At 43.6% G+C, this 27,463-nt stretch overlaps 1 protein-coding gene across 1 annotated transcript in view; it reads left to right on the top strand.

Moving 5' to 3' along the window:
* The window catches only part of otud6b (OTU deubiquitinase 6B), a 32,818-nt gene extending 12,488 nt beyond the window's left edge, over positions 1-20,330 (top strand). Inside the window, exons 5-7 of the mRNA XM_063061471.1 lie at positions 8,977-9,038; positions 16,160-16,266; positions 18,008-20,330. Coding sequence (XP_062917541.1) covers positions 8,977-9,038; positions 16,160-16,266; positions 18,008-18,092 — 254 coding nt within the window. The 3' untranslated portion in view covers positions 18,093-20,330. The remainder of the gene's footprint in view (positions 1-8,976; positions 9,039-16,159; positions 16,267-18,007) is intronic.
* The last annotated feature ends 7,133 nt before the right edge of the window (positions 20,331-27,463 follow it).

The following is a 27,463-nucleotide window of genomic DNA, read 5'->3' as shown; positions in this document are numbered from 1 at the left end:
TGTTTCTCTTTCTCCACAGAGCCTTCTTGATTCCTAAGTATGGGGTTTCTGTTTTCATGATTAAAGGCTTTTAAAGGTAGGCCATACATGGATGAAAGCTTATTTGGCTTGGACCAGAAACAATAAATAAAGCACATATCTAATATCTCTAATGCACAATATTCACAGCCACATGTGAATGGAAATCATTATCAAAATGGCAATTATGATTGATAATACTGATCAAGATATATATTTACATATTGTGTGCTACCTTGTAATTTTTTTCCATTTTTAATTTTCTGTGTACATACTTAAAATGTTTTTTTTTACATATATTTGAAAAAAAACTGGTTTTGCACCTTTCCTCAGAATGATGGTGAGGAGCTTGAAATCAAGAATTTCTCAATCATTTCTTCATAATAGTGCATCATTTAAATTTAGTTTCAACATTTCGGCAGTTTAGAATAAATAACACCTCTACCTGAGTTTCATTTGCTTTAATACCTTTTCAGCTTATTTAGAACTTCAGTCTGATTTACAATTAAGCTCAGAAGCACATTTCATATTTTTTATTTGTGAAGGATGTGTGTTGCTCTGTGAAGATTTTGAGGAATATTTATTCACTTGTAACTTTTCGTAGCAATACAAAGAAGCATGGAAGTAAGTTGAGAATATACAGGTTAAAATGGTAAAATTAAATACCAAATTAAGTTTAATTGTCATTCAAGCCATGCTTGGATACAGCCAAATGAGACAGTGTTCCTCTGCGGCCAGTGGGCAAAAACATACACGCACATTCGAAATAGCAAGAAGGGGAAAAGCAAAGAACATTATCGCATAAGAAAACACATCTTTAGTCCAAGTCCCACAAATGGATGGTTCCGGGCAACTAGACTGTAATTGCATCGATACAACACTCTGGAGGGCAGCACCGACGGGAGATGCCACTGGCAACTGAGCCCAGGCACCACGCGACAACGCAAGCCCCCGGCTTGAGGCCTGGTCCTCACTACAACTCACCACCAAACAAGGGAAGCAGATCTGCGGTGATCAATGTCCAAAAGGGTCTTGCGATCACAGAAGAAACATCCAAGACAGTCACTCGCGGTTTCACTACATGCCGCCTTCGCACCTACTCAAAGGCATCAACTCCGGTGCCTCCGAGTAGCAGCATGGTCTGCACCCAGGTCAGCTCTTCCAAACCCAATCCAACTCTTCCTGTGTCCTGATGGGTGCAATCTGTCGACTGCCCGACTCGCCTTCTCTGAACCTCTGGCTGGCTAGTCTGAACAATGAGCAGCTCACTGTGTGGTAGACCTGCTGTACATGTAATTATTGCAGCCGAGAATAGTCTTACTATATATAAAAACACATTTAACGAAGAAAAAAGCACGTTCGGTTGGTCCCTGAAAGGCTGCTACGTGTATACGCACTGCCATCTTACCAAAAGGATGTAAGTTCTAGACTAATGAACATCAAGATGTGTTCTAGATTAAATGAATTGTGCTGTGCTAAACTATTTGATCTTTGAATTTCTCTTGTAAAATGTGAAGGAGATCCATATATAATGGATGGTTATGGGGAGAGTTTGGATCATGTAGAGTGAGTCTAATACATAGAAGCTGAATGAAGTATATTAAATAAATGTTTTGCATTTATTTCTAACACCATCACCAGCAATTTACCAAAACTAAGGTCAGTCTTAATCGGAAAAGGAACAAATGAAGTTTTGTTCTACATATACAGCTGTCAGCAATTCATTGCTGTTTAATTAGTTGCAAATGAAAATACAGTTGGCCCTCCTTATTGGCAGGGGATTGGTTCCAGGACTCCTCGCGGATACCAGAAAACGCGGATGCTCAAGTCCCTTATTTAACCTGTCCAGTGCAGTGGTCTTTAGGACCCAGCGGAACTCCGGACCTTATTTAACCTGTCTTAGTGCGGTGAACTTTAGGACCCGGTGCAGCTCTGAATCCGCAGTGTTTCTGTTCACGAAAATAATCACGATCACAATTGAAAATAAAGTGGAAGTAATAAAGTGATCGGAAAGAGGTGAAACACCATCGGTCATTGGAAAAGCGTTAGGCTAAGTCAGTAAACAATCAGAACAATTTTAATGGAGCATGTGAAAGGCTTGCCCCGATGAAAGCTACAATTGTTATTAAGCAATGCAGTGGTTTAATTATTGAAATACATAGGTTTCTTAAATGTTTTGTATGTATAGAAAGGTAAAATGTATATACTATATACCTAAAATAAATGTTTGACTAACTGACGCTAAATAATACCGGATGTACCTGTTCCGACTTCAAATCTGACTTAAAGATGGACTCAGGAACGGAACTTGTTCATAACCTGGGGACTGCCTGTATTTTTAAAGCATCTCTAGATTACTTATAATACCTAATACAATGTAAATGCTATGTAAATGGCTATTATAATGTAAATGACCGGGTCCAACATATTATTTCCTCACCTACCAGCCTCTGGGTCCAACATATTATTCTCCGTAACTTTCGCCACCTCCAACGGGATCCCACCACTAAGCGCATCTTTCCCTCCCCCCCCCCCACTTTCCATAGGGATCACTTCCTACGCGACTCCCTTGTCCATTCGTCCCTCCCATTCCCCCCCCCCCCCACTGATCTCCCTCCTGGCACTTATCCTTGTAAGCGGAACAAGTGCTACACATGCCCTTACACTTCCTCCCTTACCACCATTCAGGGCCCCAGACACTCCTTCCAGGTGAGGCGACACTTCACCTGTGAGTCGGCTGGGGTGATATACTGCGTCCGGTGCTCTCGATGTGGCCTTCTATGTATTGGCGAGACCCGACGCAGACTGGGAGACCGCTTTGCTGAACACCTACGCTCTGTCCGCCAGAGAAAGCAGGATCTCCCAGTGGCCACACAGTTTAATTCTACATCCCATTCCCATTCAGACATGTCTATCCACGGCCTCCTCGACTGTAAAGATGAAGTCACACTCAGGTTGGAGGAACAACACCTTATATTCCGTCTGGGTAGCCTCCAACCTGATGGCATGAACATTGACTTCTCTAACTTCCACTAATGCCCCACCTCCCCCTCGTACCCCATCCGTTATTTATTTTTATACACACATTCTTTCTCTCACTTTCCTTTTTCTCCCTCTGTCCCTCTGACTATACCCCTTGCCCATCCTCTGGGTACCCCCCCCCCGTCTTTCTCCCCGGACCTCCTGTCCCATAATCCTCTCATATCCTCTTTGCCAATCACCTGTCCAGCTCTTGGCTCCATCCCTCCCCCTCCTGTCTTCTCCTATCATTTTGGATCTCCCCCTCCCCCTCCCACTTTCAAATCTCTTACTAACTCTTCCTTCATTTAGTCTTTACGAAGGGTCTCGGCCTGAAACGTCGACTGTACATCTTCCTAGAGATGCTGCCTGGCCTGCTGCATTCACTAGCAACTTTGATGTGTGTTGCTTGAATTTCCAGCATCTGCAGAATTCCTGTTGTTTGCGTTTTAAAATTCACTACTGTGAAGCCTCTTCCAGTGATGCCTACACCGAAGAAATTTAGATCCTCTCTTCGAGGGGAGTTCAGTGAAACCATCTCTCACTGCTCCCCATCTGTAATATCTTTGGCTCTTCAACTTTTCGACCACATTTTGACTCAGATTCGCTATCACAGCCATATATCCTTTCTTGGAACGTGCCTCCATCGCCAACTTACTCCAGTTGGCTTTAGGATTCGTTTCCGAGCCTCTCAATTTGGACCTTCTGAGGATCCCAGGTACTCACGTTTTATTGACTCTGCCTCTTGCCGCTTCTCCAGTCAGGCTGTGAAGGCAACCCCCTCTGCCATGAGGAGGTATTTGGTGTCCCTATCCCAGACCCTTCCACACCTTCGGGACACTTCCTTCGCCGTCTGTAATGGTCCTACCCGTTATTTCATCCTCCGTCGGATCCACGCCTGCAATCGCCGTTTTTTTGACTTTGTCATGTTAGGCAAAGATTGCGAGATCCTACATCTGCGGACTCCAGAGCCTGCTGGCCCTGAACCTAGCAGGCACGAACTTCAGATTGCCTCTGCCATTGATCTCGCCGGCTCCAACACCTCAGGGCATATTCAAAACCCGGACTCCAGCAACGACCATGGACACCTTCAAAGCGATTTGCGCAACCACCAACTGCGACTCCAGCCTTGAACTCCAGGCCGGATCTTTATGTGCTGCTACTGTGACTCCCGTCTCCCCTTTCCCCACCAATACTCTGCAGTCCCGTCTGCCCCAGATCCCATCATCAGCTCCTGGGTACTCAGAGGCTCCATCTTCCTCTCACCCCAACCCTCCCCTCTCCACTGACACCCCCAGCCTCCCCCCCTCCCCCCTCTGATCCCAGCTCTCAAGATTCCAGCCTTGAACTCCAGGCTGGGTCTTTATGTGCTGCTATTGTGACTCCCGTCTCCCCTTCCCCCACCAATACTCTGCAGTCCCATCTCCCCCAGATCCCATCGTCAGCTCCTGGGTACTCAGAGGCTCCATCTTCTTCTCACCCCAACCCTCCCCTCACCACTGACACCCCCAGCCTCCCCCCTCTGATCCCAGTTCTCATCCGTGCCGGGTCTTTACCATCCCCTCCGACCTTCAGCTGTCGGAGGCAGAACGCTCTGTCCTCAGTAAGGGCCTCACCTTTGTCCCCCTTCGCCCACACCTCAGCCAGTTCCGTGTTCACCATGATGCGGAACTCTTCTTCCGCCGTCTCCGAGCCTACTTCTTCGGCAAGGACTCTTCCACCCCACCGATGACCCTTCCTTCACCTGTCTTCAACCCTCCTCTTCTTCATTGACACCCCGCTCTGGTCTTCTGCCTGCTCTGGATCTCTTTATTGCTAACTGCCGACGGGACATCAACTGTCTTGACTTCACTGCACCTTGTTCCCATTCCAACCTCACTCCTTCGGGACACTTTGCTCTCCACTCCCTCTGCACTAATCCTAACCTTATTATTAAACCCGCCGATAAGGGGGGTGCTGTTGTAGTCTGGCATACTGACCTCTACCTTGCCGAGGCACAGCGACAACTCGCGGATACCTCTTATTTACCCCTCGATCGTGACCCCACTAAGGAGCACCAGGCCATTGTCTCCCACACCATCACCGACTTTATCCGCTCAGAGGATCTCCCATCCACTGCTACCAACTTTATAGTTCCCACACCTCGCATTTCCCGTCTCTACCTCTTACCCAAGATCCACAAACCTGCCTGTCCTGGCAGACCTATTGTCTCAGCTTGCTCCTGCCCCACCGAACTCGTTTCTGCATACCTCGACACGGCTTTATCCCCCCTTGTTCAATCCCTTCCTACCTATGTTCGTGACACTTCTCACGCTCTTAAACTTTATGATGATTTTAAGTTCCCTGGCCCCCACCACTTTATTTTCACCATGGATGTCCGGTCCCTATATACTTCCATCCCCCCATCAGGAAGGTCTCAAAGCTCTCCGCTTCTTTTTGGATTCCAGACCTAATCAGTTCCCCTCTACCACCACTCTGCTCCGTCTAGCGGAATTAGTCCTTACTCTTAATAATTTCTCCTTTAGCTCCTCCCACTTCCTCCAAACTAAAGGTGTAGCTATGGGCACCCGTATGGGTCCTAGCTATGCCTGCCTTTTTGTTGGCTTTGTGGAACAATCTATGTTCTGTACCTATTCTGGTATCTGTCCCCCACTTTTCCTTCGCTACATCGACGACTGCATTGGTGCTGCTTCCTGCACGCATGCTGAGCTCGTTGGCTTTATTAACTTTGCCTCCAACTTTCACCCTGCCCTCAAGTTTACCTGGTCAATTTCTGACACCTCCCTCCCCTTTCTAGATCTTTCTGTCTCTATCTCTGGAGACAGCTTATCCACTGATGTCTACTATAAGCCTACTGACTCACAGCTATCTGGACTATTCCTCTTCTCACCCTGTCTCTTTCAAAAACGCCATCCCCTTCTCGCAATTCCTCCGTCTCCGCCGCATCTGCTCTCAGGATGAGGCTTTTCATTCTAGGACGAGGGAGATGTCTTCATTTTTTAAAGAAAGGGGCTTCCCTTCCTCCACTATCAACTCTGCTCTTAAACGCATCTCCCCCATTTCACGTACATCTGCTCTCACTCCATCCTCCCGCCACCCCACTAGGAATAGGGTTCCCCTGATCCTCACCTACCACCCCACCAGCCTCCGGGTCCAACATATTATTCTCCGTAACTTCCGCCACCTCCAACGGGATCCCGCCACTAAGCACATCTTTCCCTCACCCCCTCTCTGCTTTCCGCAGGGATCGCTCCCTACACAACTCCCTTGTCCATTCGTCCCCCCCATCCCTCCCCACTGATCTCCCTCCTGGCACTTATCCTTGTAAGCAGAACAAGTGCTACACATGCCCTTACACTTCCTCCCTTACCACCATTTGGGGCCCCAGACAGTCCTTCCAGGTGAGGCGACACTTCACCTGTGAGTCGGCTGGGGTGATATACTGCGTCTGGTGTTCCCGATGTGGCCTTCTATATATTGGCGAGACCCGACGCAGACTAGGAGACTGCTTTGCTGAACACCTACGCTCTGTCCACCAGAGAAAGCAGGATCTCCCAGTGGCCACACATTTTAATTCCACGTCGCATTCCCATTCTGATATGTCTATCCAAGGCCTCCTCTACTGTAAAGATGAAGCCACACTCAGGTTGAAGGAACAACACCTTGTATTCCGTCTGGGTAGCCTCCAACCTGATGGCATGAACATTGACTTCTCTAACTTCCACTAATGCCCCACCTCCCCGTCGTACCCCATCCATTATTTTTATACACACATTCTTTCTCTCACTCTCCTTTTTCTCCCTCTGTCTCTCTGACTATACCCCTTGCCCATCCTCTGGGTTCCCCCCCTTGTCTTTCTCCCCGGACCTCCTGTCCCATAATCCTCTCATATCCCCTTTGCCAATCGCCTGTCCAGCTCTTGGCTCCATCCCTCCCACTCCTGTCTTCTCCTATCATTTTGGATCTCCCCCTCCCCCTCCCACTTTCAAATCTCTTACTAACTCTTCCTTCATTTAGTCCTGACGAAGGGTTTCGGCCTGAAACGTTGACTACATCTTCCTAGAGATGCTGCCTGGCCTGCTGCATTCACCAGCAACTGTGATGTGTGTTGCTTGAATTTCCAGCATCTGCAGAATTCCTGTTGTTTGGCTATTATACTGTATTGTTTAGGGAATAATGACAAAAAAAATAGTCTGTGCATGCTCAAACGAGTGCTAGAGAGAGAGAACTTCTGGGTTTTCCCAGTCCACGGTTGGTTGAATCTGTGCATGCAAAACCTGTGGATAAGAGGGCTGACTGTATAGCAAATTACAACCATATTCTTCACTTAACTCTGATATATCCAGGTTTAGTTCAGGGGGTTATTATACAGCAGGTCAAATCTAACCACAAGATAAAATGGAATGTCTTTTTTGGCTCTTTCCTATGTGGCAATTGATCACATTGGGCTAAATGTCAGGCAAAAGCAACAGAGACTGTAAGGTGTAGCTAATGGATGCTTACAATTGTGAGGAAGTAAGAGATTGGGTTTTGGATGGGAGGTTGTTAACTCCAGTGGTGAGGAAGGTAGAAATTATGGTAAAGAGAATTGTTCCATTGTGAAGGAAAATAAATGGTCATGATCAGCAGAAGAGAAGGCACGAGGCTCCCTTCTGGCTTTACAGACATGGACTCATGGAGTTATAGAAGTTGGTAGTGCATGTACAGATAGTTTGTGCAGTTAGGAAGGCAAGTAGTTCTTCAACTTTTATTCCAAAAGACTTTGCAATATCAACATGGGCATGTTTTGTAGGAGTGAATAGATCTTTGCTGAAGCCACAGCAATAGCATATGGTTTTGGTAGTATTATTTGAGGAAAGATGTAGCTGCCTTAGATGGAATTCAGTGAAGATTTACTTTCCAGATTGATTTGTCAGTTTATCCTGGTGAGAAGACAGCAGGTGTGATGGGCCATTTTTTTGCTGGCATTCTGTAGAAGGGAATGTGATAAGTTTTAAAAACATATAATTACAAAGCTTTGGAGCTGTAGATTTTTACAGCATGGAAATAGACCCTTTACCCTGCTAAATTCATACTGATCAATTTACACCAATCCCATTTATTATTCTTCCTGCAGTCCTATAAGTTACCCTCAGATTCTACTATCCATCTGCATGAAAGGGAGAATTTACAGTGGCCAGTTAAACTACTAACCTGCAAGTCTGGGATACGGTAGCAAATTGGAGCATCCGGGGGACATCTGCATGATCATATGGAGATTGTGCAAACTCCACACAAATGTAACTGAAGGTCAGGGCTGGCCTCGTTCCAAGAGCTGAGAAGGCACCAAACTATTAGCTGCACCACTGCCGCCCAGATGATCTTGAGGTGCTTCTTTCCCTGCTGGATAACCTAAATTAGATTAGTTTTTGTGAAACAGTGTTTCAAAATGAAATTGATGATTTAAGAGGTGAATATGCTGTGAGTCTCTTCGAATATTCTTTCCCAGAAAACTGCAGAATCCCAGTGATTGTGCGTATCTAATTAAGATAGAAAGTGTGAGATTTCTGGGTACAAATGGCACTTTGCAGTAATGGGTATACTGGGTGAAATTAGAACTGACAGAAATTCAGCCATGATTTGACTGTGGCGGAGGTTTGAGCTGTAGAATATGCTGGCTGCTACTTCTTTCTATCTTCTTAATCTGTTCTGCCTCAATAAGTTCTTTTTTGGATGTGGTCAGTTTTGAAGATCTTGCTGTTTAAACAGAACAACATCTATGTCACCACAGTGTTGTAGAACGTAGGTTTAATCAATCTCAGGATGTTGTGTCCCCTGACTAGAAAGGATAGGTTTTCAAATAAAGAATAATAAATGTGAGGAGAATTGTGGTTTATGTCAAACTCTTGTTTTATAATTTCTTCTTGTCATTATGCTTTCAAAAAGTACCTCTACTTTCAGATGAATTTGAGAAGTACTGTCATGAAGTAGCCAGTACAGCAGCATGGGGCGGACAACTTGAGGTAAATAAATTTAACTTTTTTTAACGCCAAATATTTTTAGATCGTATTCTGACATTTAGTTAATAACAGAAGTAAACTGTCAACACAAAGGCTAGTTTATTCTTTGGAATAATGTCCTTTGCTTGTGACTCCTTCAGAGTGGTCAACCTTTTTGTAGCAATCTGACTGGTAAAAGGAATATGTTTTAAAATGGATATGGCAGATTTGATTGACATCACAATACATTTTCTTCATGCACTTTAATACTTTACCACCCTAGGTTTAATATCCCTTGGAAGGTTTCTGAACGTTATCTTGCAGCAAGCTATTTAATTTGCATTTTTAATTTAAAAAAATTTAGAGTGGGGGGGAAGATTCAGAACTTCTGAATGAATAGAATAAGGTCCTCTCAGAATTTTAACATTGCATTAAAGCAAAATAATTTGCTGTAATTATGGGTTTTTACCAGAATTTGGATCTGTGGAATTTCTCAGGCTTGCATAAATAGGAAATGCAGCATATTTACTGGAAAAGTGAAGGACTTGGTGTTTACATAAATTACAAAAAAATGCAGAATGTGATTAAAAATTGAGATAGCAAGGAGATGACACTGAATTTAATTTCATGCTTCCTTTAATTTTTGTGGCAGTCTTTCAATACAGAAACAGACCGTCATCTTATCATGTTCATGCCAGACTTCAATTTTAATCCCGTTTCCCAGTCATGATGTTCCATGTGCTTAGTAGTTTGTAAATATTGTGAGAGTACCTATGGTGCCTATAAAAAGTATTCACCACCCCCCCCCCGAAAGTTTGTTTTATTGTTCTACAACGTTGAATTACATTGGATTTAATTTACCTTTTTTGACACTGATCAACAGAAAAATACTTTTGTGTCAAAGTGAAAGCAGATCTCTACTTCTCAAAATGAATTACAAATGTAAAACACAAAATAATTGATTGCATGAGTACTCACCCCTTAAATATGACACACCAAATCATCACTATTACAGTCAATTGGTTTTAGATGTCACATAATTAGTTAAATGGAGATCACCTGTGTGCAGTCACGGTGTTTCAATTGATTGTAGTAAAAATAGGCCTGTATCTGGAAGGTGCAAATGCTGGTGAGTCAGTATCCTGGCAAAAACTACATAATGAAGACAAAAGGAACACTCCAAGCAACTCTGAAAATGTTATTAAAAAGCACAAGTCAGGAGATGGATACAGAACATTTCCAAGTCATTGAATATCCCTTGGAGTACAGATAAGTCAATCAGGAAATGGAAAGAATATGGCACAGCTGTAAATCTGCCTAGAGCAGGCCATCCTCAGAAACTGAATGACCATGCATGAAGGGGACTAGTGAGGGAGGCCACCAAGAGACCGATGACAATAGGTGCAGGAGTAGGTATTTGGCCCTTTGAGCCAGCACCGCTATTCACTGTGATCATGGCTGATCATCCACAATCAGTATCCAGTTCTTGCCTTATCCCCATAATCTTTGATTCCGCTATCTTTAAGAGCTCTATCCATCTCTTTCTTGAAAGCATCCAGAGACTTGGCCTCCACTGCCTTCTGGGGCAGAGCATTCCATATATCCACCACTCTCTGGGTGAAAAAGTTTTTCCTCAACTCCGTTCTAAATGGCCTACCCCTTATTCTTAAACTGTGGCCTCTGGTTCTGGACTCACCCATCAGTGGGAACATACTTCCTGCCTCCAGCGTGTCCAATCCCTTAATAATCTTATATGTTTCAATAAGATCCCCTCTCAGCCTTCTAAATTCCAGAGTATGCAAGCCCAGTTGCTCCAATCTTTCAATATATGACAGCCCCGCCATCCCGGGAATTAACCTCGTGAAACTACACTGCACTCCCCCAATAGCAAGAACGTCCTTCCTCAAATTTGGAGACCAAAACTGCACACAGTACTCCAGGTGTGGTCTCACCAGGGCCCTGTACAGCTGCAGAAGGACCTCTTTGCTCTTATACTCAATTCCCCTTGTTATGAAGGCCAGCATGCCATTAGCTTTCTTCACTGCCTGCTGTACTTGCATGCTTGCTTTCAGTGACTGATGTACAAGAACACCTAGATCTCGTTGTACTTACCCTTTTCCTAACTTGACTCCATTTAGATAATAATCTGCCTTCCTGTTCTTACCACCAAAGTGGATAACCTCACATTTATCCTCATTAAACTGCATCTGCCCACTCACCCAGCCTGTCCAAGTCACCCTGCATTCTCATAATATCCTCCTCAAATTTCACGCTGCCACCCAGCTTTGTGTCATCCGCAAATTTGCTAATGTTACTTTTAATTCCCTCATCTAAATCATTAATATATATTGTAAACAGCTGCGGTCCCAGCACTGAACCCTGCAGTACCCCACTGGTCACCGCCTGCCATTCTGAAAGGGACCCATTAATCGCTACTCTTTGTTTTCTGTCAGCCAGCCAATTTTCAATCCATGTCAGTACTCTGCCCCCAATACCATGTGCCCCCAACACTGGAGGAGTTACAAGCTTCATTGGCTGATATGGGAGAGACTGTGCATACACAAATGTTGCCCTGGTGCTTCACCAGTCGCAGCTTTATGGGAGATTGACAAAGAGAACGCCACTGTTGGGGAAAAAAATGTCACATGAAATCTTGGCTAGAGTTTTCATAAGGCATGTGGGAAACTCTGAAGTAAGCTGGAAGAAGGTTCTATGGTCTGATGAAACCACAATTGAGCTTTTTGACCATCAGACTAAACACTATGTTTAGCGTAAGCCAGACACCACACATCATCAAAAAGACATCATCCTTGCCGTGAGTACGGTGGTGGCTGCATCATATTGTAGGGATGCTTCACGGCAGCAGGTCCTGGAAGGCTTATGAAGGTAGAAGATAAAATGGATGCAGCAAAATACAGGGAAATCCTGAAGGAAAACCTGATGCAGTCTTCAAGAGAATTGTAATTTGGGAGAAGATTTGTTTTCCAGCAAGACAATAACCCCAAGCATAAAGCCAAAGCTGCACAGAAGTGGCTTAAAAACAACAAAATTAATGTCCTGGAGTGGCCAAGTCAGAGTCCAGATCTCATTCCAATTGAGAATTTGTGGCTGGACTTGAAAAGGGCTGTTCACTCACAATCCCCATGTAGTCTGACTGAGCTTGAGCAGTTTTGTAAGGAAGAATGGGAAAAAATTGCAATGTCCAGATGTGCAAAGGTGATAGAGACTTAAGGCTGTAATTGCTGCCAAAGGTGCATCTACTAAATACAGTCTTGAAGGGGGTGAGTAATTATGAACTCAATTATTTTGTTTAATAATTGTATTAAATTTAGACCAATTTGTAGAAAGTTGTTTTCATTTTGACACAAAAGAGCTTTCTGTTGACCAGTGTCAAAAAAGCCAAATTAAATCCACTGTGATTCAATGTTGTAAAACAATCAAATATGAAAACTTCTGGGGAGGGGTGAATGCTTTTATAGGCACTGTAACTCCACTACCCTTTCATTGCAGTGCAGTCCTTCAGCCACTCACTGGAAAGAAAAAAACCTTCCTCACAAATCTCCTTCTTCTCCTGACCCTTGCATTAAACATTCTTACTGGCTACAAACACAATATGTTATTTTTCTTACAATGCAGGAGGAGGCCATTCAGCTGTTTATGCTGACTCTGATTAATACTATTCCATAACTTATTTCCCTGCAGTCTTTTTCCCATTTTGCATATTAATTTTCTCTGCCACCATTCACAATAGGGATAATTTGCGTTAGTCAGTTAATTACCAAACCCATGGGAAGTTGTGGGAAGAATGTGCAAACTCTGCACACATACAACAGAGGTCAGGATTAAACACAGGTTGCTGGGGCTGCGAGGCAGTAGCTCTGTCTGCTGTGTTATGTTGCTTTAAGTTCCTGTGCTAATGCAAAAAAATTCTCACTATCCTATTTTTGCCTGTCATAATGTGTGCAATTCCACCTCCCCGCCCCTCCAACCTCCTGACCTTCACCAAAAAGAAAACAAATCCAGCCTATCCAGTTTCTCTTCATTAACTGAAACGTTCCATGCAGTATGTTGTTCAAGTTCATTGTCAGCTGACAGCACATGTATACAACCAAACAAAACAAAGTTTCTCTGTACCACAATGCAACCACAATAGATATATCTCTCAATGAACTTAAAACAAAATATTACCATGAATGAATTATAATATAATTCAAAATGCATGTAGTGCATAGCACAGGTAAACAGCTTGCTGTCCTCTTGATAAGACCTCTGTGATGGCAGGGTATTCGTTAGTCTCACAGCCTGGGAGAAGAAGCTGTTACCTAATCTGGCTGTCCTAATCCTTATGCTACTGTACCCCACTTCCTGTTGGTAGAGGGTCAGAGAGATTGTGGGATGGCTGATCGGGATCCTCTACAATGTTTCAGGCCCTTCATATACAATGCTCCTGCTAAATGGTGTTATAGTGGGGAAAGAGACCTCAGTGATCCTCTCGGTGGTTTTTACTATCCTCTGTAGAGTCTGAAGCCAAACAAGACACACTGCTGCTCCTGTGGAAAGTAGTTCGAAGTATATTTATTAAGCATTATCAAACAACCATGAGATTTGTCTCCTTACAGGCAGTCACAAAACAAAGAAACCCAAGAGAACCCATTTTTTTAAAAAAGTAGACAGACACCCAATGTGCAGGAAAAAAAATTGTACAAATGAAAAAAGTAAGTATATAATGTTCAGAACTGAAGTTTACGAAAGTGACTCCACAGCTCATCCAGAAGCCCGTTAAGTTGTAGGTCACGGCCTCCGTTCAGTGCAGAGACAAGTAAACCTCATGGAGCAGTGAGCTGAATATCAGCCCATCTGTCGTATTCAGCCCCAACACCCTGACCTTTTTAATCTGTCCTGGAGCTTAAATCTTTCAAACTTTGGGTGGTTCCTTGCTCTCAGACCTAGGCCCTGCCGCTTCGATACACTCTTGGGCCTGGTCCTGCTACATGGTTTCTGCCCATACCCAACCTTTCCAATTTGGCCCGGCACTTAAATCTGTCATACTCTGGGTCATTCCTCGCTCTTGGACCTGTTTCGATATGCTCTTGGGCTTGGGCCTTTCCACCTCGATTTGGCCCATAGCCAAAAAAAGGCGGGAAGGCTTGAACACATCAACCTTCTCAGAAAGTGTAGATGATGCTGGGTCTTCTGACTAATGAGAAGGTGTTGTGAGTCCAGGTTAGATCATTTGTTATGACCACACCAAGGAATTTTGTGCTTTTCACTCTCTTCAGAGCAGAATCATTAATGTGCAATGGAAAGTGGCTGACCTGTGCACCTTCCTGCAGTCCACAATCATCCTTTATCTTATCCATGTCAAGACTCAGGTGGTTCTCACACCATTCAACAAGCCTCTCTACCTCCTCTCTGTATGTCAATTCATAATTGTTGCTGATGAGGCCAACCACTGTTGTATCATCAGCAAACTTGATGTAGTTTGAGCTGCATTTGGCAGTGCAATCATAAGTCAGCAGTGTGAATGGCAGTGGCCTGAGCACACAGCCTTGAGGGGCACCCGTGCTCAACATGATGGAGCTTGAAATGTTGCTGCTGACTAGATCTTTCCATCAAATAGTCCAGGATCCAGTTGGACAGAGTAGTGTTGAATCCCAGTGTGGACAGTTTACCCACCAGTATCTGAGGGGATAATCATGATAAACGCCGAGTTGGTCGATGAGCAACATTCTGGCGTATGAGGCATCATTTTCTCAGTGGAACAGTACAGAATGAGGGCCAGAGTTATAGCATCACCAGTGGACCAGTTTGAGCAGTAGGCAAACTGAAAAGGGTTCAATGTAGCCAGAGGGTGGGATTTTATACGATCCATTACCAGCTGCTCAAAGCACTTTGATTGTTGAGGTCCTTACCAATGGGTGGTAATCATTTAGATCAGTTACTATGGCTCTCTTGGGCATCAGAACGATGGTGGCTGCCTCGAAGCCTGCTGGTTCAAGTAGACTGTTGCAAAGAGATATTGAAGATGTCCATTTAGACCTCTGTTGAATCCCTTGCATGCTCTCCAGTGCAATAACTTGCATTAAATGCACACAGTAATCTGAACTAATGCTTCTTTAGGTTGTAAAATAACCTCCTTGCTCTTGTATTTGATGCCCTGGACAATGGAAAAACAAGTATTCCATATGCCTTCTTAACCACCTCACGTACCCATGTGGCTTCTGTCTTAGTGCTTTAGGCATATATACTTGCATCTCTGGAGAAGAACGAAATAGAATTGTAGTAGTTTGCTTCTGGTTAGAGTTAGCCTTAAGATGAGTAAATCTGTACAATACTAAACTGTACCTCCAATCTCATTCTAACTAGAGAAAGTACAATAATTATTTATTTTATGCATTGTGATCCTGTCCAAAACTGGTTTTGTGGGTTATTTTAAATAAAATTGCGCAAATAAATTTAGTTGAAAACTTGATAGCCATTTAGCTTTATGTTTCAGTCAGTCTGTTTGCATCCAAATTTCAGTAAACCCTTTGATTTAGTTTTTCCATTAGAAGTCCCATAAAAGATGAGCTTTGACTTCTATGAATGCATTTTATTGATATGAAAGGTGTCGTATGCTGCTTGGAATATAATTTAAGTGAAAACTTTGCATATTCACCTTCGTGTAGTCTATAGTAATACCTCAAAAGTAGAAAATGGTAGAAGTTGACCATGGGTCTTATTGTTGTGATGTAATTTTTTATATTGCATTTATCATTACATCTCACTGTTCAGGTGTTTGAAACTGTTATGCCAATTTTGGAGCTCTGAACAGGAACTTTGGCACTTGTTTTTAAAACTGCATAATGACTTTATGTCATCTTCTGAATCAAATTTCAGCTTGGGTGTCTGTTTTCCTCCATGTATAAATTGAAAACCTGTTTGCTTTGTACTTTTCCTCAACCTTCCAAACAGTTTAATGCATTTGTAGTTATATTTTTCCAAAACAGATGTCAGGTTTCTTGAACATTAAATAAATTATTTGGCTCTTTTTCCTTCTGCTTAGACTGAATTTGTAACCCAATTAAGATGTGGCTGACTTGATTCAAAAATTGCAAAGGTATATAATCTAACCTTTACTTGCATATTTATTTAATTTCTTACAGTTGAGGGCTTTATCACATGTTTTAAAAATGCCCATGGAGGTTATACAAGCTGACTCTGCTCCAATCACAGTAGGTGAAGAGTATGGAAAGAAACCAATAATTCTAGTGTGAGTAGAAACATTTTTTGTTGGAGACTTCTGTTATAAAAAATACTTCAATATTATAGGGCTTTATCAGGTTATAAATAGCTACTACAGACTGTCCAGGGTGAAGAACACCTAACTTAAGGACACCCTACGTTTGAACTATCTACCCTAATATTGAACTTAAAAGTCTGATGTACATGCATGTGAAAGATGTGCTTATCATATTGAGTGAATATTGTGTTTTGTATATTTTCAGACAGGACAACATCAACTTAGGGATGTCAGTAAAATTTAAACCTGCTTGTTACTAGAGACAGCTTGTAGGATCAGATATTCCCATTCAAAAATATTATCTTCTGGATGCACACGAGCTCTGAGGAGGGAAATGGCCTGTTCTCAGGTTTATCACGGATTGACTGCTACATTTGTGAGGCTGAATGACTTTACTTTCTCTATATAATGTTGTTAAAAGGATTAACTTATTAATGAAATCAAGATAAAGCAGGTTCAAAGGTTAATTTTATTATCAAAGTATGTATGCAGAATACATCTGAGATTTGTTGTCTTCAGATTGCCATTAAGTACAGAAAAACAGTGGAAGTTTTTGACGTTCCCCCCCCCCCCGCCCCACCACATGAAAAAGAAACAAAACTCACAAACCCTAAACCACCCACTCCCAACCTCCACCCTCACACAAAAACTAATAGATTGCCCACCTGGACACAGCAACTAAAACATCAAACATCAAACCCCTAACCCCAAGCTCCTCCCATGCAGAAAATCAGTGACAACAACATCAAACATCCAACCCCTCCCTCACCCAAAAAAAGAACATATTGCCTTCCCAGCGATTGGCAACAAGAAGGAAAACACAGAAAAACTTAAGGAGACCAATATAAACTGCAGTCCACATCAATAATCACGTATGTCTCAGAATTTTGAAAACATCCTCCATTGGCAACGAGGAGAGCCAACAGCTCGAACTCAGTCCTTTCGTGAGGCCTTCATATGTCGAGAAGTGGCCTTCTGACCCCTGGCCTGACACAGCCTCCCATGGAGGAAGCAATCACTGGCCCGACACAGCCTACCATGGGGAGCAACCTCCGGTCCGTCGCGGACTCCCGGGGGGAGCGATACTCAACATTGTCTAGCTGAGATGGACATAGTGATGATAATGTTAATATTACAGGAATTGTTCATTTGTGATTCCTGCATTTTTAGTTTCAAGCAAACAGCCTTTAAAAGCTCATAATAAATATTACCAAGTATATAAAATAAACTAAGTATGGCTTTTAGCATGCTTAAGAGTTCACAGACTTTTTAAAAATTGTCTGTTGGGCTCTCTGTTGATAGCTTTACAGGATCCATTGGACGATTCTGGACCTAACAGTGAGTGCATCTCCATGCAATTTAAAAAAATCAAGCCTCATTCTTATTCTGTAGATCAATATCACCAAAAAGTACTCTTGGGTAAGGTATATAATCACAGATGATGCAGGTCTAAATGTAAGCCCTACCATTCCGTTGACTAAGTGCAGATCAAATATTAAATAGTAGATTTAACAGTGAAAATATTTCCTAAATTGCTGGAAGTTCTATAGCTAGGGACTATCTTACAGTTTTTTGATTAGTCAATAAATTTTTTATAACAGGTTGTTAATGCCAAAAAGTTGATTTGTACATAGATTGTTATAACATGCCCTGTTAATTCTTTTAAAGTGCTTCATATCATACACTGTTAAATGTTTTTTCTTGTTTACAGATACATGAGACACGCATATGGTTTGGGAGAACATTATAACTCTGTAGAACAATTAAAAGACCCAGATACGGAAGATACAAGTTAAATGCTACCAGTATTTACATTTTCTATCAGTGTTTCATTTTCAAATGTACTTTTCCTGTGGAGCTGAAAATTGTACTTTTGCACAGTTCATATAGAAAATTTATGAATAATGCATATCCCACTTGTTTTTCTTGGGTACATTATTTAATTGTGAGAAGACCAATAAAAGCCAAATGGAGATTGCATGTGGCGATAAGGATTAAATATTTCAGTGATCCTGCTATTCAGTATGTGCTGTGCATAATAATGCTAATAAAATTAGCAGAAAATATGTTAGACTTCATGTTTTGTGCCATTGAATTTTGAAACTGTGGAAATTGCTTGTCCTTTTTTCTGAGAATGGATGGAATGTAATTCAAATTATGTCCAGTTCTGGTTGCCTCATTATAGGAAGGTAATGGTATAATGAGGAGCGGTGGCGGGGTGGCATTTAAAGTTAAATGTGTAAAGAATAAAACAGCAGCCGGCGCTAATGATATGCACAGATTTGGTAGACTAAAGGGACTGTTACATGCTTATATAATACTATAACTTAAAACTGATTGAAAGCTGTAATGAAAAGGAAAACCAATTGGTTTTAAATGAGTAAGCACCACAGATAGAAAGGAAATCTTAGAAAATTTTCCTGAGGGTGACACAGTAGTGTAGCAGTTAGCATAATACTATTACAGCACCAATGACCTACATTCAATTCTGTTGCTATCTGTAAGGAGTTTGTATGTTCTCCCCGTGACCTCGTAGATTTTTTTCTGGGTGCTCTGGTTTTCTCCCACATTCCAAAGATGCATATTAGTAGGTTAATTGGTCACGTGGGTGTAATTGAGTGACACGGGTTCGTTGGGATGTTACTGAGCTGTATCTCTTAATTAAATTAAAAAATGGTGAATAAAAGACTGGAACCCTTTCATCCTGTTATTGTATCTCACTGTTATAAATCTTTGTTTTCCCAGATTCCATTTGTAGCACAGTAGCTAAGTTACTGATTAGTATTAGCAATCCATTAGCAGAATGGACTGCTGGATACAAGATATCCTGGCAGTCTTACAATTTAAATTCAAATAATTTGACCACAAATGGAATTAAAAAGCTTGTATCTCCTGTACCTAAAGTAGCCACTGGGTGTACCTTTTTGATATTCTGCCTTTGTAGCCCATCCATTTCAAGGTTTGATAGGTTGTATGTTCAGGGATGTTCATGCACACTGTTGTAACACATGGTTATTTGAGTTACTTGTTGCCTTCCTGTCAGCTTGAACCATTCTGGTCATTCTCCTTTGACCTTTCCCATTGACAAGGTGGTTCCACCCACAACTGCCAGTCACTTTTTTTTGTTTCCCTCACCATTCTCTGTAAACTCTAGAGATTGTTGTGCATGAAAATCCCAGGAGATCAGCAGTTTCAGGTATTCAAACTGGTGTCTATCTGGCATCAACAATTATTCCATAGTCAAAATCACTTTGATTACACTTCAGGACATACACCGGTAATGTTAAAGTTGATTCTGATTTTGCCATTTCTTCCCCATTCTGAGCAACAAGTGAATCTCTTGACCATGTCTGCATACTTCTATGCATTGGGTTGCTGCCACATGATTGGCTAATTAGATATTTTCATTAATGAGCAGGTGTACCTAATAAAGTGGCCACTGAATGTAAGTTTGTAACCATGACATTCCTAAAAATTTGTGGAAAAAACCTGTCTGAACCTAGTGTCCTTGGGAGAAGAAAAATCCTCTGAAACTACTCAGTTGAGATGTGTCATTTAGGGATAGTAAATAAATGTCAACTTTGCAAACCATGTCTATATCCCATGAGCAAATAAAATGAAATAGTCCTTCTACAGCATATTGCATTTGACAATTATGTCCACATTTGTAGTATGGTCAATATTGTTCCATAAAGATATGGATAGGAATAGTTGGGTAGGTGACAAAAGTGGTTAAAAAGGTAGATTCTTGTAAAGCTTTTATAGACTGGGAAAGAGTTGCTAAGTTGCAGAAATGTAATATAGAGATCTGTGAAGGGTTGGATGATGGAAGGACTTGGATAACATTGCAGGACTGAGAAGGAATGGGTTGTTTTGGAAGCGGGTAATGTGTTTTGTAGTGAAATTCAAACTTAGAAATAAAGGCAACTGGAAACGAGAAAGGAATTGTTATTTGTATGTAATTATATTTATCACAGAACACAGTATTTCACAAGAGGTTCTGTGGATGCTGGAAATCTTGAGCACGACAAAACGCTGGAGAATTATTTATTCTCTTTTGTGGATGCTGCCTGATCTACGGAGTTCCTCCAGCATTGTGTGCGTGTGGAATAATATCACATCAGGAGAAACTCAGAATGCTAGTGCTTGTCAGTGATACGATTCTGCATATAAAGGGTTGATGGAAGTTTAAGAGGATGACTTCAGTTTTTGATTTGAATAAATCATCATGTCTGATAGTGTTGAGAGGGGGAACCATTGTGTTAACTTACAGAATTACAGCAGATGGTGGCACAGTAGCGTAGTGGTTAGCACAACGCTTTACAATACCAGCAATCCGGATTGAATTCCCAATTCCCACTGCAGTCTGTAAGGGGTTTGTATGTTCTCCCTGTGACCGCCCGAGTTTCCTCCAGGTGCTCCGGTTTCCTCCCACAGGCCAGGTTGGTAGGTTAATTGGTCATTGTAAATTGTCCTGTGATTAGGTTAGGAGCAAATTGGGGGATTGCTGGGCAGCACGGCTCAAGGAGCCAGAAAGGCTAATTCTGGACTATCTCAATAATAATAAATGCAAGGGAAGGGTCCTTAAGCCGCCTATTCCTTTAGATATGTTAGTTGGGTTTGAAATTTGAAATTACTTTCACACTATATATTTCCTTTGATTGCTTTGTCCCAAGAAAAGTAAACATATCAGATATAGTATCTACTGAAGTGTTGAGGATTCACAGTTCTTTAGTATAGAAATTTCCAAAGATTCATAACTGTCTGAATGAAAAACAATCCAATTTTACTCCCAAACAACAGGAATTCTGCAGATGCTGGAAATTCAAGCAACACACATCAAAGTTGCTGGTGAACGCAGCAGGCCAGGCAGCATCTATAGGAAGAGGTGCAGTTGACGTTTCAGGCCGAGACCCTTCGTCAGGACCTTCCCAAGTGTTTTCCTCTTATCCTGAGATTATGTGCCCTTATTTTCTACTTTCTAAAAAGTCCTTTTTTATAAGATGTTGGAGCAGAAGTAGGCCATTCAGCACATTGAGGCTGCTCTGCCATTTCAGCATGGCTGATCTTTTTCTCTCTCAGCCCCAATCTCCTGAGATTTCTCCCTGTAGCCTTACATGCCCTGACTAATCAAGAACCTATCAACCTCTGCCTTAAATGTACACATTCACTTGGCCTCCATAAATGCTTGGGGCAACAAATTCTAGAGGTTCACCTAACTCTGGCTAAAAAAAATTACTTTGCCATTTTAAATGGATGTTCCTCTATTCTGAGAATGAGTCCTCTGGTCCTAGACTCCCCTACCAGAGGAAACATCCTCTCCACATCCACTCTATCGAGCCTTTCAACATTGAATAGGTTTCAATAAGATCTCCCTCATTCTTCTGAATGCCAGTGAGTACAAGCCACAGCCATCAAACACTCATCATATACCTTTCAATCCCTAAATCACATTCATGAACTTCCTCTGAATCCTACCCAGTTTCAGCAGATCCTTTCTTGATAAGGGGCTCAAAACTGCACACAATACTCCAAATGAGGCTTCGCCAGTGCCTTCTACAGCCTCAGCATTATACCCTTCCTTTTATATTCTAGTCCTCTCGAAATGAATGCTAACTTTGCATTTGTTTTCCTCACCATCAACTCAACCAGCAGGTTAACCTTTAAGGAGTCCTGCATGAGGATTCCCAAGTCCCTTTCCTCATATTTTTGAATTTTCTCTCTATGCTTTTATTCCTTCTACCAAAGTGCATGACCATACTATTCAATCTGTCACTTCTTTGCCCATTCTCCTAATCTAAATCCTTCTGTAGCTTCACTGCTTCCTCAACACTACTTCCCCACCTATCTTCATACTGTCTGCAAACTTGGCCACAATTCCATCATCCAAATCATTGACATACAATGTAAAAAAACAAGTCCCAGCACAGACCCCCTGTGGAACGCCATCAGTCACTGGTAGCTGACCAGAAAAGGCTCCCTTTATTCCCACTCTTTGCCTCTTGCCAGTCAGTCAATGCTCTGTTAATATTAGTATCTTTCCTGTAATATCATGGGCTTTTACCATTGTATCTCAATCTTTTTGTTCCTTACGGCTTTTTTTTTAGTTAATTTTGTTTTTTGTTGGTTTTTAAAAGTTTCCCAATTCTCTGACTTCCCACTTTTTTTTTGCTCTATTATATGCCTTCTCTTTTTCTTTTATTTTAGCTTTGACTTCCCTTGTCAGCTATAGTTGTGTCATGCTGCCTTTAGACTGCTTCTTCCTCTTTAGGATGTATGTATCCTGTACCTTCGGAATTGCGCCCAGAAACTCCGGCCATTACTGCTCTGGATGTTATCCCTGCTAATGTCCCCTTCCAACGGTCTTCGGCAAGCTCCTCTCATGCCTCTGTAATTCTCTTTACTCCACTATAGTACTAATCCATCTGACTAGCTTCTGCCTTTCAAATTGCAGGATGAATTCTATCATATCATAATCACTGCTTTCTAAGAGTTACCTTACCTTAAGCTTTGTAATCAAATCAGGTTTATTACACAATACCCAATTCAGAATAACCGATCCCGTGTGCTCAACCACAAGCTGCTCTAAAAAGTCAACTCATAGGCATTCTATAAATTCTCTTTCTTGGGATCCAAAATCAGCACCAACCTGATTTTCCCAATCTACCAACATATTGAAATCCCCCATGACTATCGTAATGTTGCCCTTTCAACGTGCATTTTTAATTTCCCATTACAATTTTTAATCCACATCTTGGCTACTGTTTGGAGATCCGTATATAACTCCCTTCAGGGTCTTTTTACCCATGCAGATCCTTAACTCTAACTACAATGATTCAACGTCTCCCCATCCAATGTCACCTCTTTCTAATGATTTGATTTCATTTTTTACCAACAGAGCCATGCCATCCTCTCTGCTTACCTGTCAGTCTTGTGGCGCAGTGGCATCAGCCCCAGACTCCGGAGAGAAGGCTCCCGAGTTCGAATCCATCCGTGCCGGGTTGAGTGTTGAGCTAGCCACTCGGCCTCGTAAAAAACGGGTCGAATCAGGAATGTTCATATCGTGAACAACAGGAATTCTGCAGATGCTGGAAATTCAAGCAACACACATCAAAGTTGCTGGTGAACGCAGCAGGCCAGGCAGCATCTCTAGGAAGAGGTACAGTCGATGTTTCAGGCTGAGACCCTTCGTCAGGACTAACTGAAGGAAGAGTGAGTAAGGGATTTGAAAGCTGGAGGGGGAGGGGGAGATCCAAAATTATAGGAGAAGACAGGAGGGGGAGGGATGGAGCCGAGAGCTGGACAGGTGATTGGCAAAAGGGGATACGAGAGGATCATGGGACAGGAGGTCCGGGAAGAAAGACGGGGGGGGGGTGACCCAGAGGATGGGCAAGAGGTATATTCAGAGGGACAGAGGGAGAAAAAGGAGAGTGAGAGAAAGAATGTGTGCATAAAAAAGAGTAACAGATGGGGTACGAGGGGGAGGTAGGGCCTAGCGGAAGTTAGAGAAGTCAATGTTCATGCCATCAGGTTGGAGGCTACCCATACGGAATATAAGGTGTTGTTCCTCCAACCTGAGTGTGGCTTCATCTTTACAGTAGAGGAGGCCTTGGATAGACATGTCAGAATGGGAATGGGATGTGGAATTAAAATGTGTGGCCACTGGGAGATCCTGCTTTCTCTGGCGGACAGAGCGTAGATGTTCAGCGAAGCGGTCTCCCAGTCTGCGTCGGGTCTCACCAATATATAAAAGGCCACATCGGTAGCACCGGACGCAGTATATCACCCCAGTCGACTCACAGGTGAAGTGATGCCTCACCTGGAAGGACTGTTTGGGGCCCTGAATGGTGGTAAGGGAGGAAGTGTAAGGGCATGTGTAGCACTTGTTCCGCTTACACGGATAAGTGCCAGGAGGGAGATCAGTGGGGAGGGATGGGGGGGACGAATGGACAAGGGAGTTGTGTAGGGAGCGATCCCTGCGGAATGCAGAGAGAGGGGGGGAGGGAAAGATATGCTTAGTGGTGGGATCCCGTTGGAGGTGGCGGAAGTTACGGAGAATAATATGTTGGACCCGGAGGCTGGTGGGGTGGTAGGTGAGGACCAGGGGAACCCTATTCCTAGTGGGGTGGTGGGAGGATGGAGTGAGAGCAGATGTACGTGAAATGGGGGAGATGCGTTTAAGAGCAGAGTTGATAGTGGAGGAAGGGAAGCCCCTTTCTTTAAAAAATGAAGACATCTCCCTCGTCCTAGAATGAAAAGCCTCATCCTGAGAGTAGATGCGGCGGAGACGGAGGAATTGCGAGAAGGGGATGGCGTTTTTGCAAGAGACAGGGTGAGAAGAGGAATAGTCCAGATAGCTGTGAGAGTCAGTAGGCTTATAGTAGACATCAGTGGATAAGCTGTCTCCAGAGACAGAGACAGAAAGATCTAGAAAGGGGAGGGAGGTGTCGGAAATGGACCAAGTAAACTTGAGGGCAGGGTGAAAGTTGGAGGCAAAGTTAATAAAGTCAACGAGTTCTGCATGCGTGCAGGAAGCAGCGCCAATGCAGTCGTCGATGTAGCGAAGGAAAAGTGGGGGACAGATACCAGAATAGGCACGGAACATAGATTGTTCCACAAACCCAACAAAAAGGCAGGCATAGCTAGGACCCATACGGGTGCCCATAGCTACACCTTTAGTTTGGAGGAAGTGGGAGGAGCCAAAGGAGAAATTATTAAGAGTAAGGACTAATTCCGCTAGACGGAGCAGAGTGGTGGTAGAGGGGAACTGATTAGGTCTGGAATCCAAAAAGAAGCGTAGAGCTTTGAGACCTTCCTGATGGGGGATGGAAGTATATAGGGACTGGACATCCATGGTGAAAATAAAGCGGTGGGGGCCAGGGAACTTAAAATCATCGAAAAGTTTAAGAGCGTGAGAAGTGTCACGAACGTAGGTCGGAAGGGATTGAACAAGGGGTGATAAAACAGTGTCGAGGTATGCAGAAACGAGTTCGGTGGGGCAGGAGCAAGCTGAGACAATAGGTCGGCCAGGACAGGCAGGTTTGTGGATCTTGGGTAGGAGGTAGAAACGGGAAGTGCGGGGTGTGGGAACTATAAGGTTGGTAGCAGTGGATGGGAGATCCCCTGAGCGGATAAAGTCGTTGATAGTGTGGGAGACAATGGCCTGGTGCTCCTTAGTGGGGTCACGATCGAGGGGTAAATAAGAGGAGGTATCCGCGAGTTGTCGCTGTGCCTCGGCAAGGTAGAGGTCAGTACGCCAGACTACAACAGCACCCCCTTTATCAGCGGGTTTAATAATAATGTTAGGATTAGTGCGGAGGGAGTGGAGAGCAGAGCGTTCCGAAGGAGTGAGGTTGGAATGGGGACAAGGTGCGGTGAAGTCGAGACGGTTGATGTCCCGTCGGCAGTTAGCAATAAAGAGATCCAGAGCAGGCAGAAGACCAGAGCGGGGTGTCCATGAAGAAGAGGAGGGTTGAAGACGGGAGAAGGGGTCATCGGTGGGGGTGGAAGAGTCCTTGCCGAAGAAGTAGGCTCGGAGACGGAGACGGCGGAAGAAAAGTTCCGCATCATGGCGAACACGGAACTCGCTGAGGTGTGGGCGAAGGGGGACAAACGTGAGGCCCTTACTGAGAACAGAGCGCTCTGCCTCCGACAGTTGAAGGTCGGAGGGGATGGTAAAGACCCGGCACGGATGAGAGCTGGGATCAGAGGGGGGAGGGGGGAGGCTGGGGGTATCAGTTGAGAGGGGATGGTTGGGGTGAGAGGAAGATGGAGCCTCTGAGGGCCCAGGAGCTGACGGTGGGATCTGAGGAAGACGGGGCTGCGGAGTGGTGGTGGGGGAAGGGGAGACGGGAGTCAAAACAGCAGCACATAAAGACCCGGCCTGGAGTTCAAGGCTGGAGTCGCAGTTGGTGGTTGCGTAATCACTTCGAATCTGTCCATGGTTGTTGCTGGAGTCTTTACACATGCCCTTACACTTCCTCCCTTACCACCATTCAGGGCCCCAAACAGTCCTTCCAGGTGAGGCATCACTTCACCTGTGAGTCGACTGGGGTGATATACTGCGTCCGGTGCTCCCGATGTGGCCTTTTATACATTGGTGAGACCCGACGCAGACTGGGAGACCGCTTCGCTGAACATCTACGCTCTGTCCGCCAGAGAAAGCAGGATCTCCCAGTGGCCACACATTTTAATTCCACATCCCATTCCCATTCTGACATGTCTATCCACGGCCTCCTCTACTGTAAAGATGAAGCCACACTCAGGTTGGAGGAACAACACCTTATATTCCGTATGGGTAGCCTCCAACCTGATGGCATGAACATTGACTTCTCTAACTTCCGCTAGGCCCTACCTCCCCCTCGTACCCCATCTGTTACTCTTTTTTATGCACACATTCTTTCTCTCACTCTCCTTTTTCTCCCTCTGTCCCTCTGAATATACCTCTTGCCCATCCTCTGGGTCACCCCCCCCCCCGTCTTTCTTCCCGGACCTCCTGTCCCATGATCCTCTCATATCCCTTTTGCCAATCACCTGTCCAGCTCTTGGCTCCATCCCTCCCCCTCCTGTCTTCTCCTATAATTTTGGATCTCCCCCTCCCCCTCCAGCTTTCAAATCCCTTACTCACTCTTCCTTCAGTTAGTCCTGACGAAGGGTCTTGGCCTGAAACGTCGACTGCGCCTCTTCCTATAGATGCTGCCTGGCCTGCTGCATTCACCAGCAACTTTGATGTGTGTTGCTTGATGTTCATATCGTGACCCGGTTAATCCGAAAGGGGATAATCCTGACACTATGTGCCAGACAAGAATGGCTGACTGGTGCGACACGCTAGGAAGGACCTTCCAATACAATGGGGATATTAATCCCCCAACTACAATCATCTTTCAGTCATGATTCAGTGATGCTCACAACGTCATACCTGCCAATCTCTAACTGTGCTACAAGATCATTTACCTTATTTCTTATACTGTATGTATTGGAATGTAACACCTTCAGTCATGTATTTGTCACTCTTCAATTTTGTCCCCCGTTTCATTGTAACTCATCCCACTGACTCTGCGTCTATACCTACTGCCCCATCCCCAGCCCTATCACTCAGTTTCACATCCTCCTGCCAGGTTTGTTTAAACCCTTCCCTACAGCTCTAGCAAACCTGCCCCCAAGGATA

Source organism: Mobula hypostoma, chromosome 1 (assembly GCF_963921235.1).
Source record: "Mobula hypostoma chromosome 1, sMobHyp1.1, whole genome shotgun sequence".
Lineage (NCBI taxonomy): Eukaryota > Metazoa > Chordata > Chondrichthyes > Myliobatiformes > Myliobatidae > Mobula > Mobula hypostoma.
The sequence above is the reverse complement of the archived record's forward strand: the minus strand, read 5'-3'. Positions and strand labels throughout refer to the sequence as shown.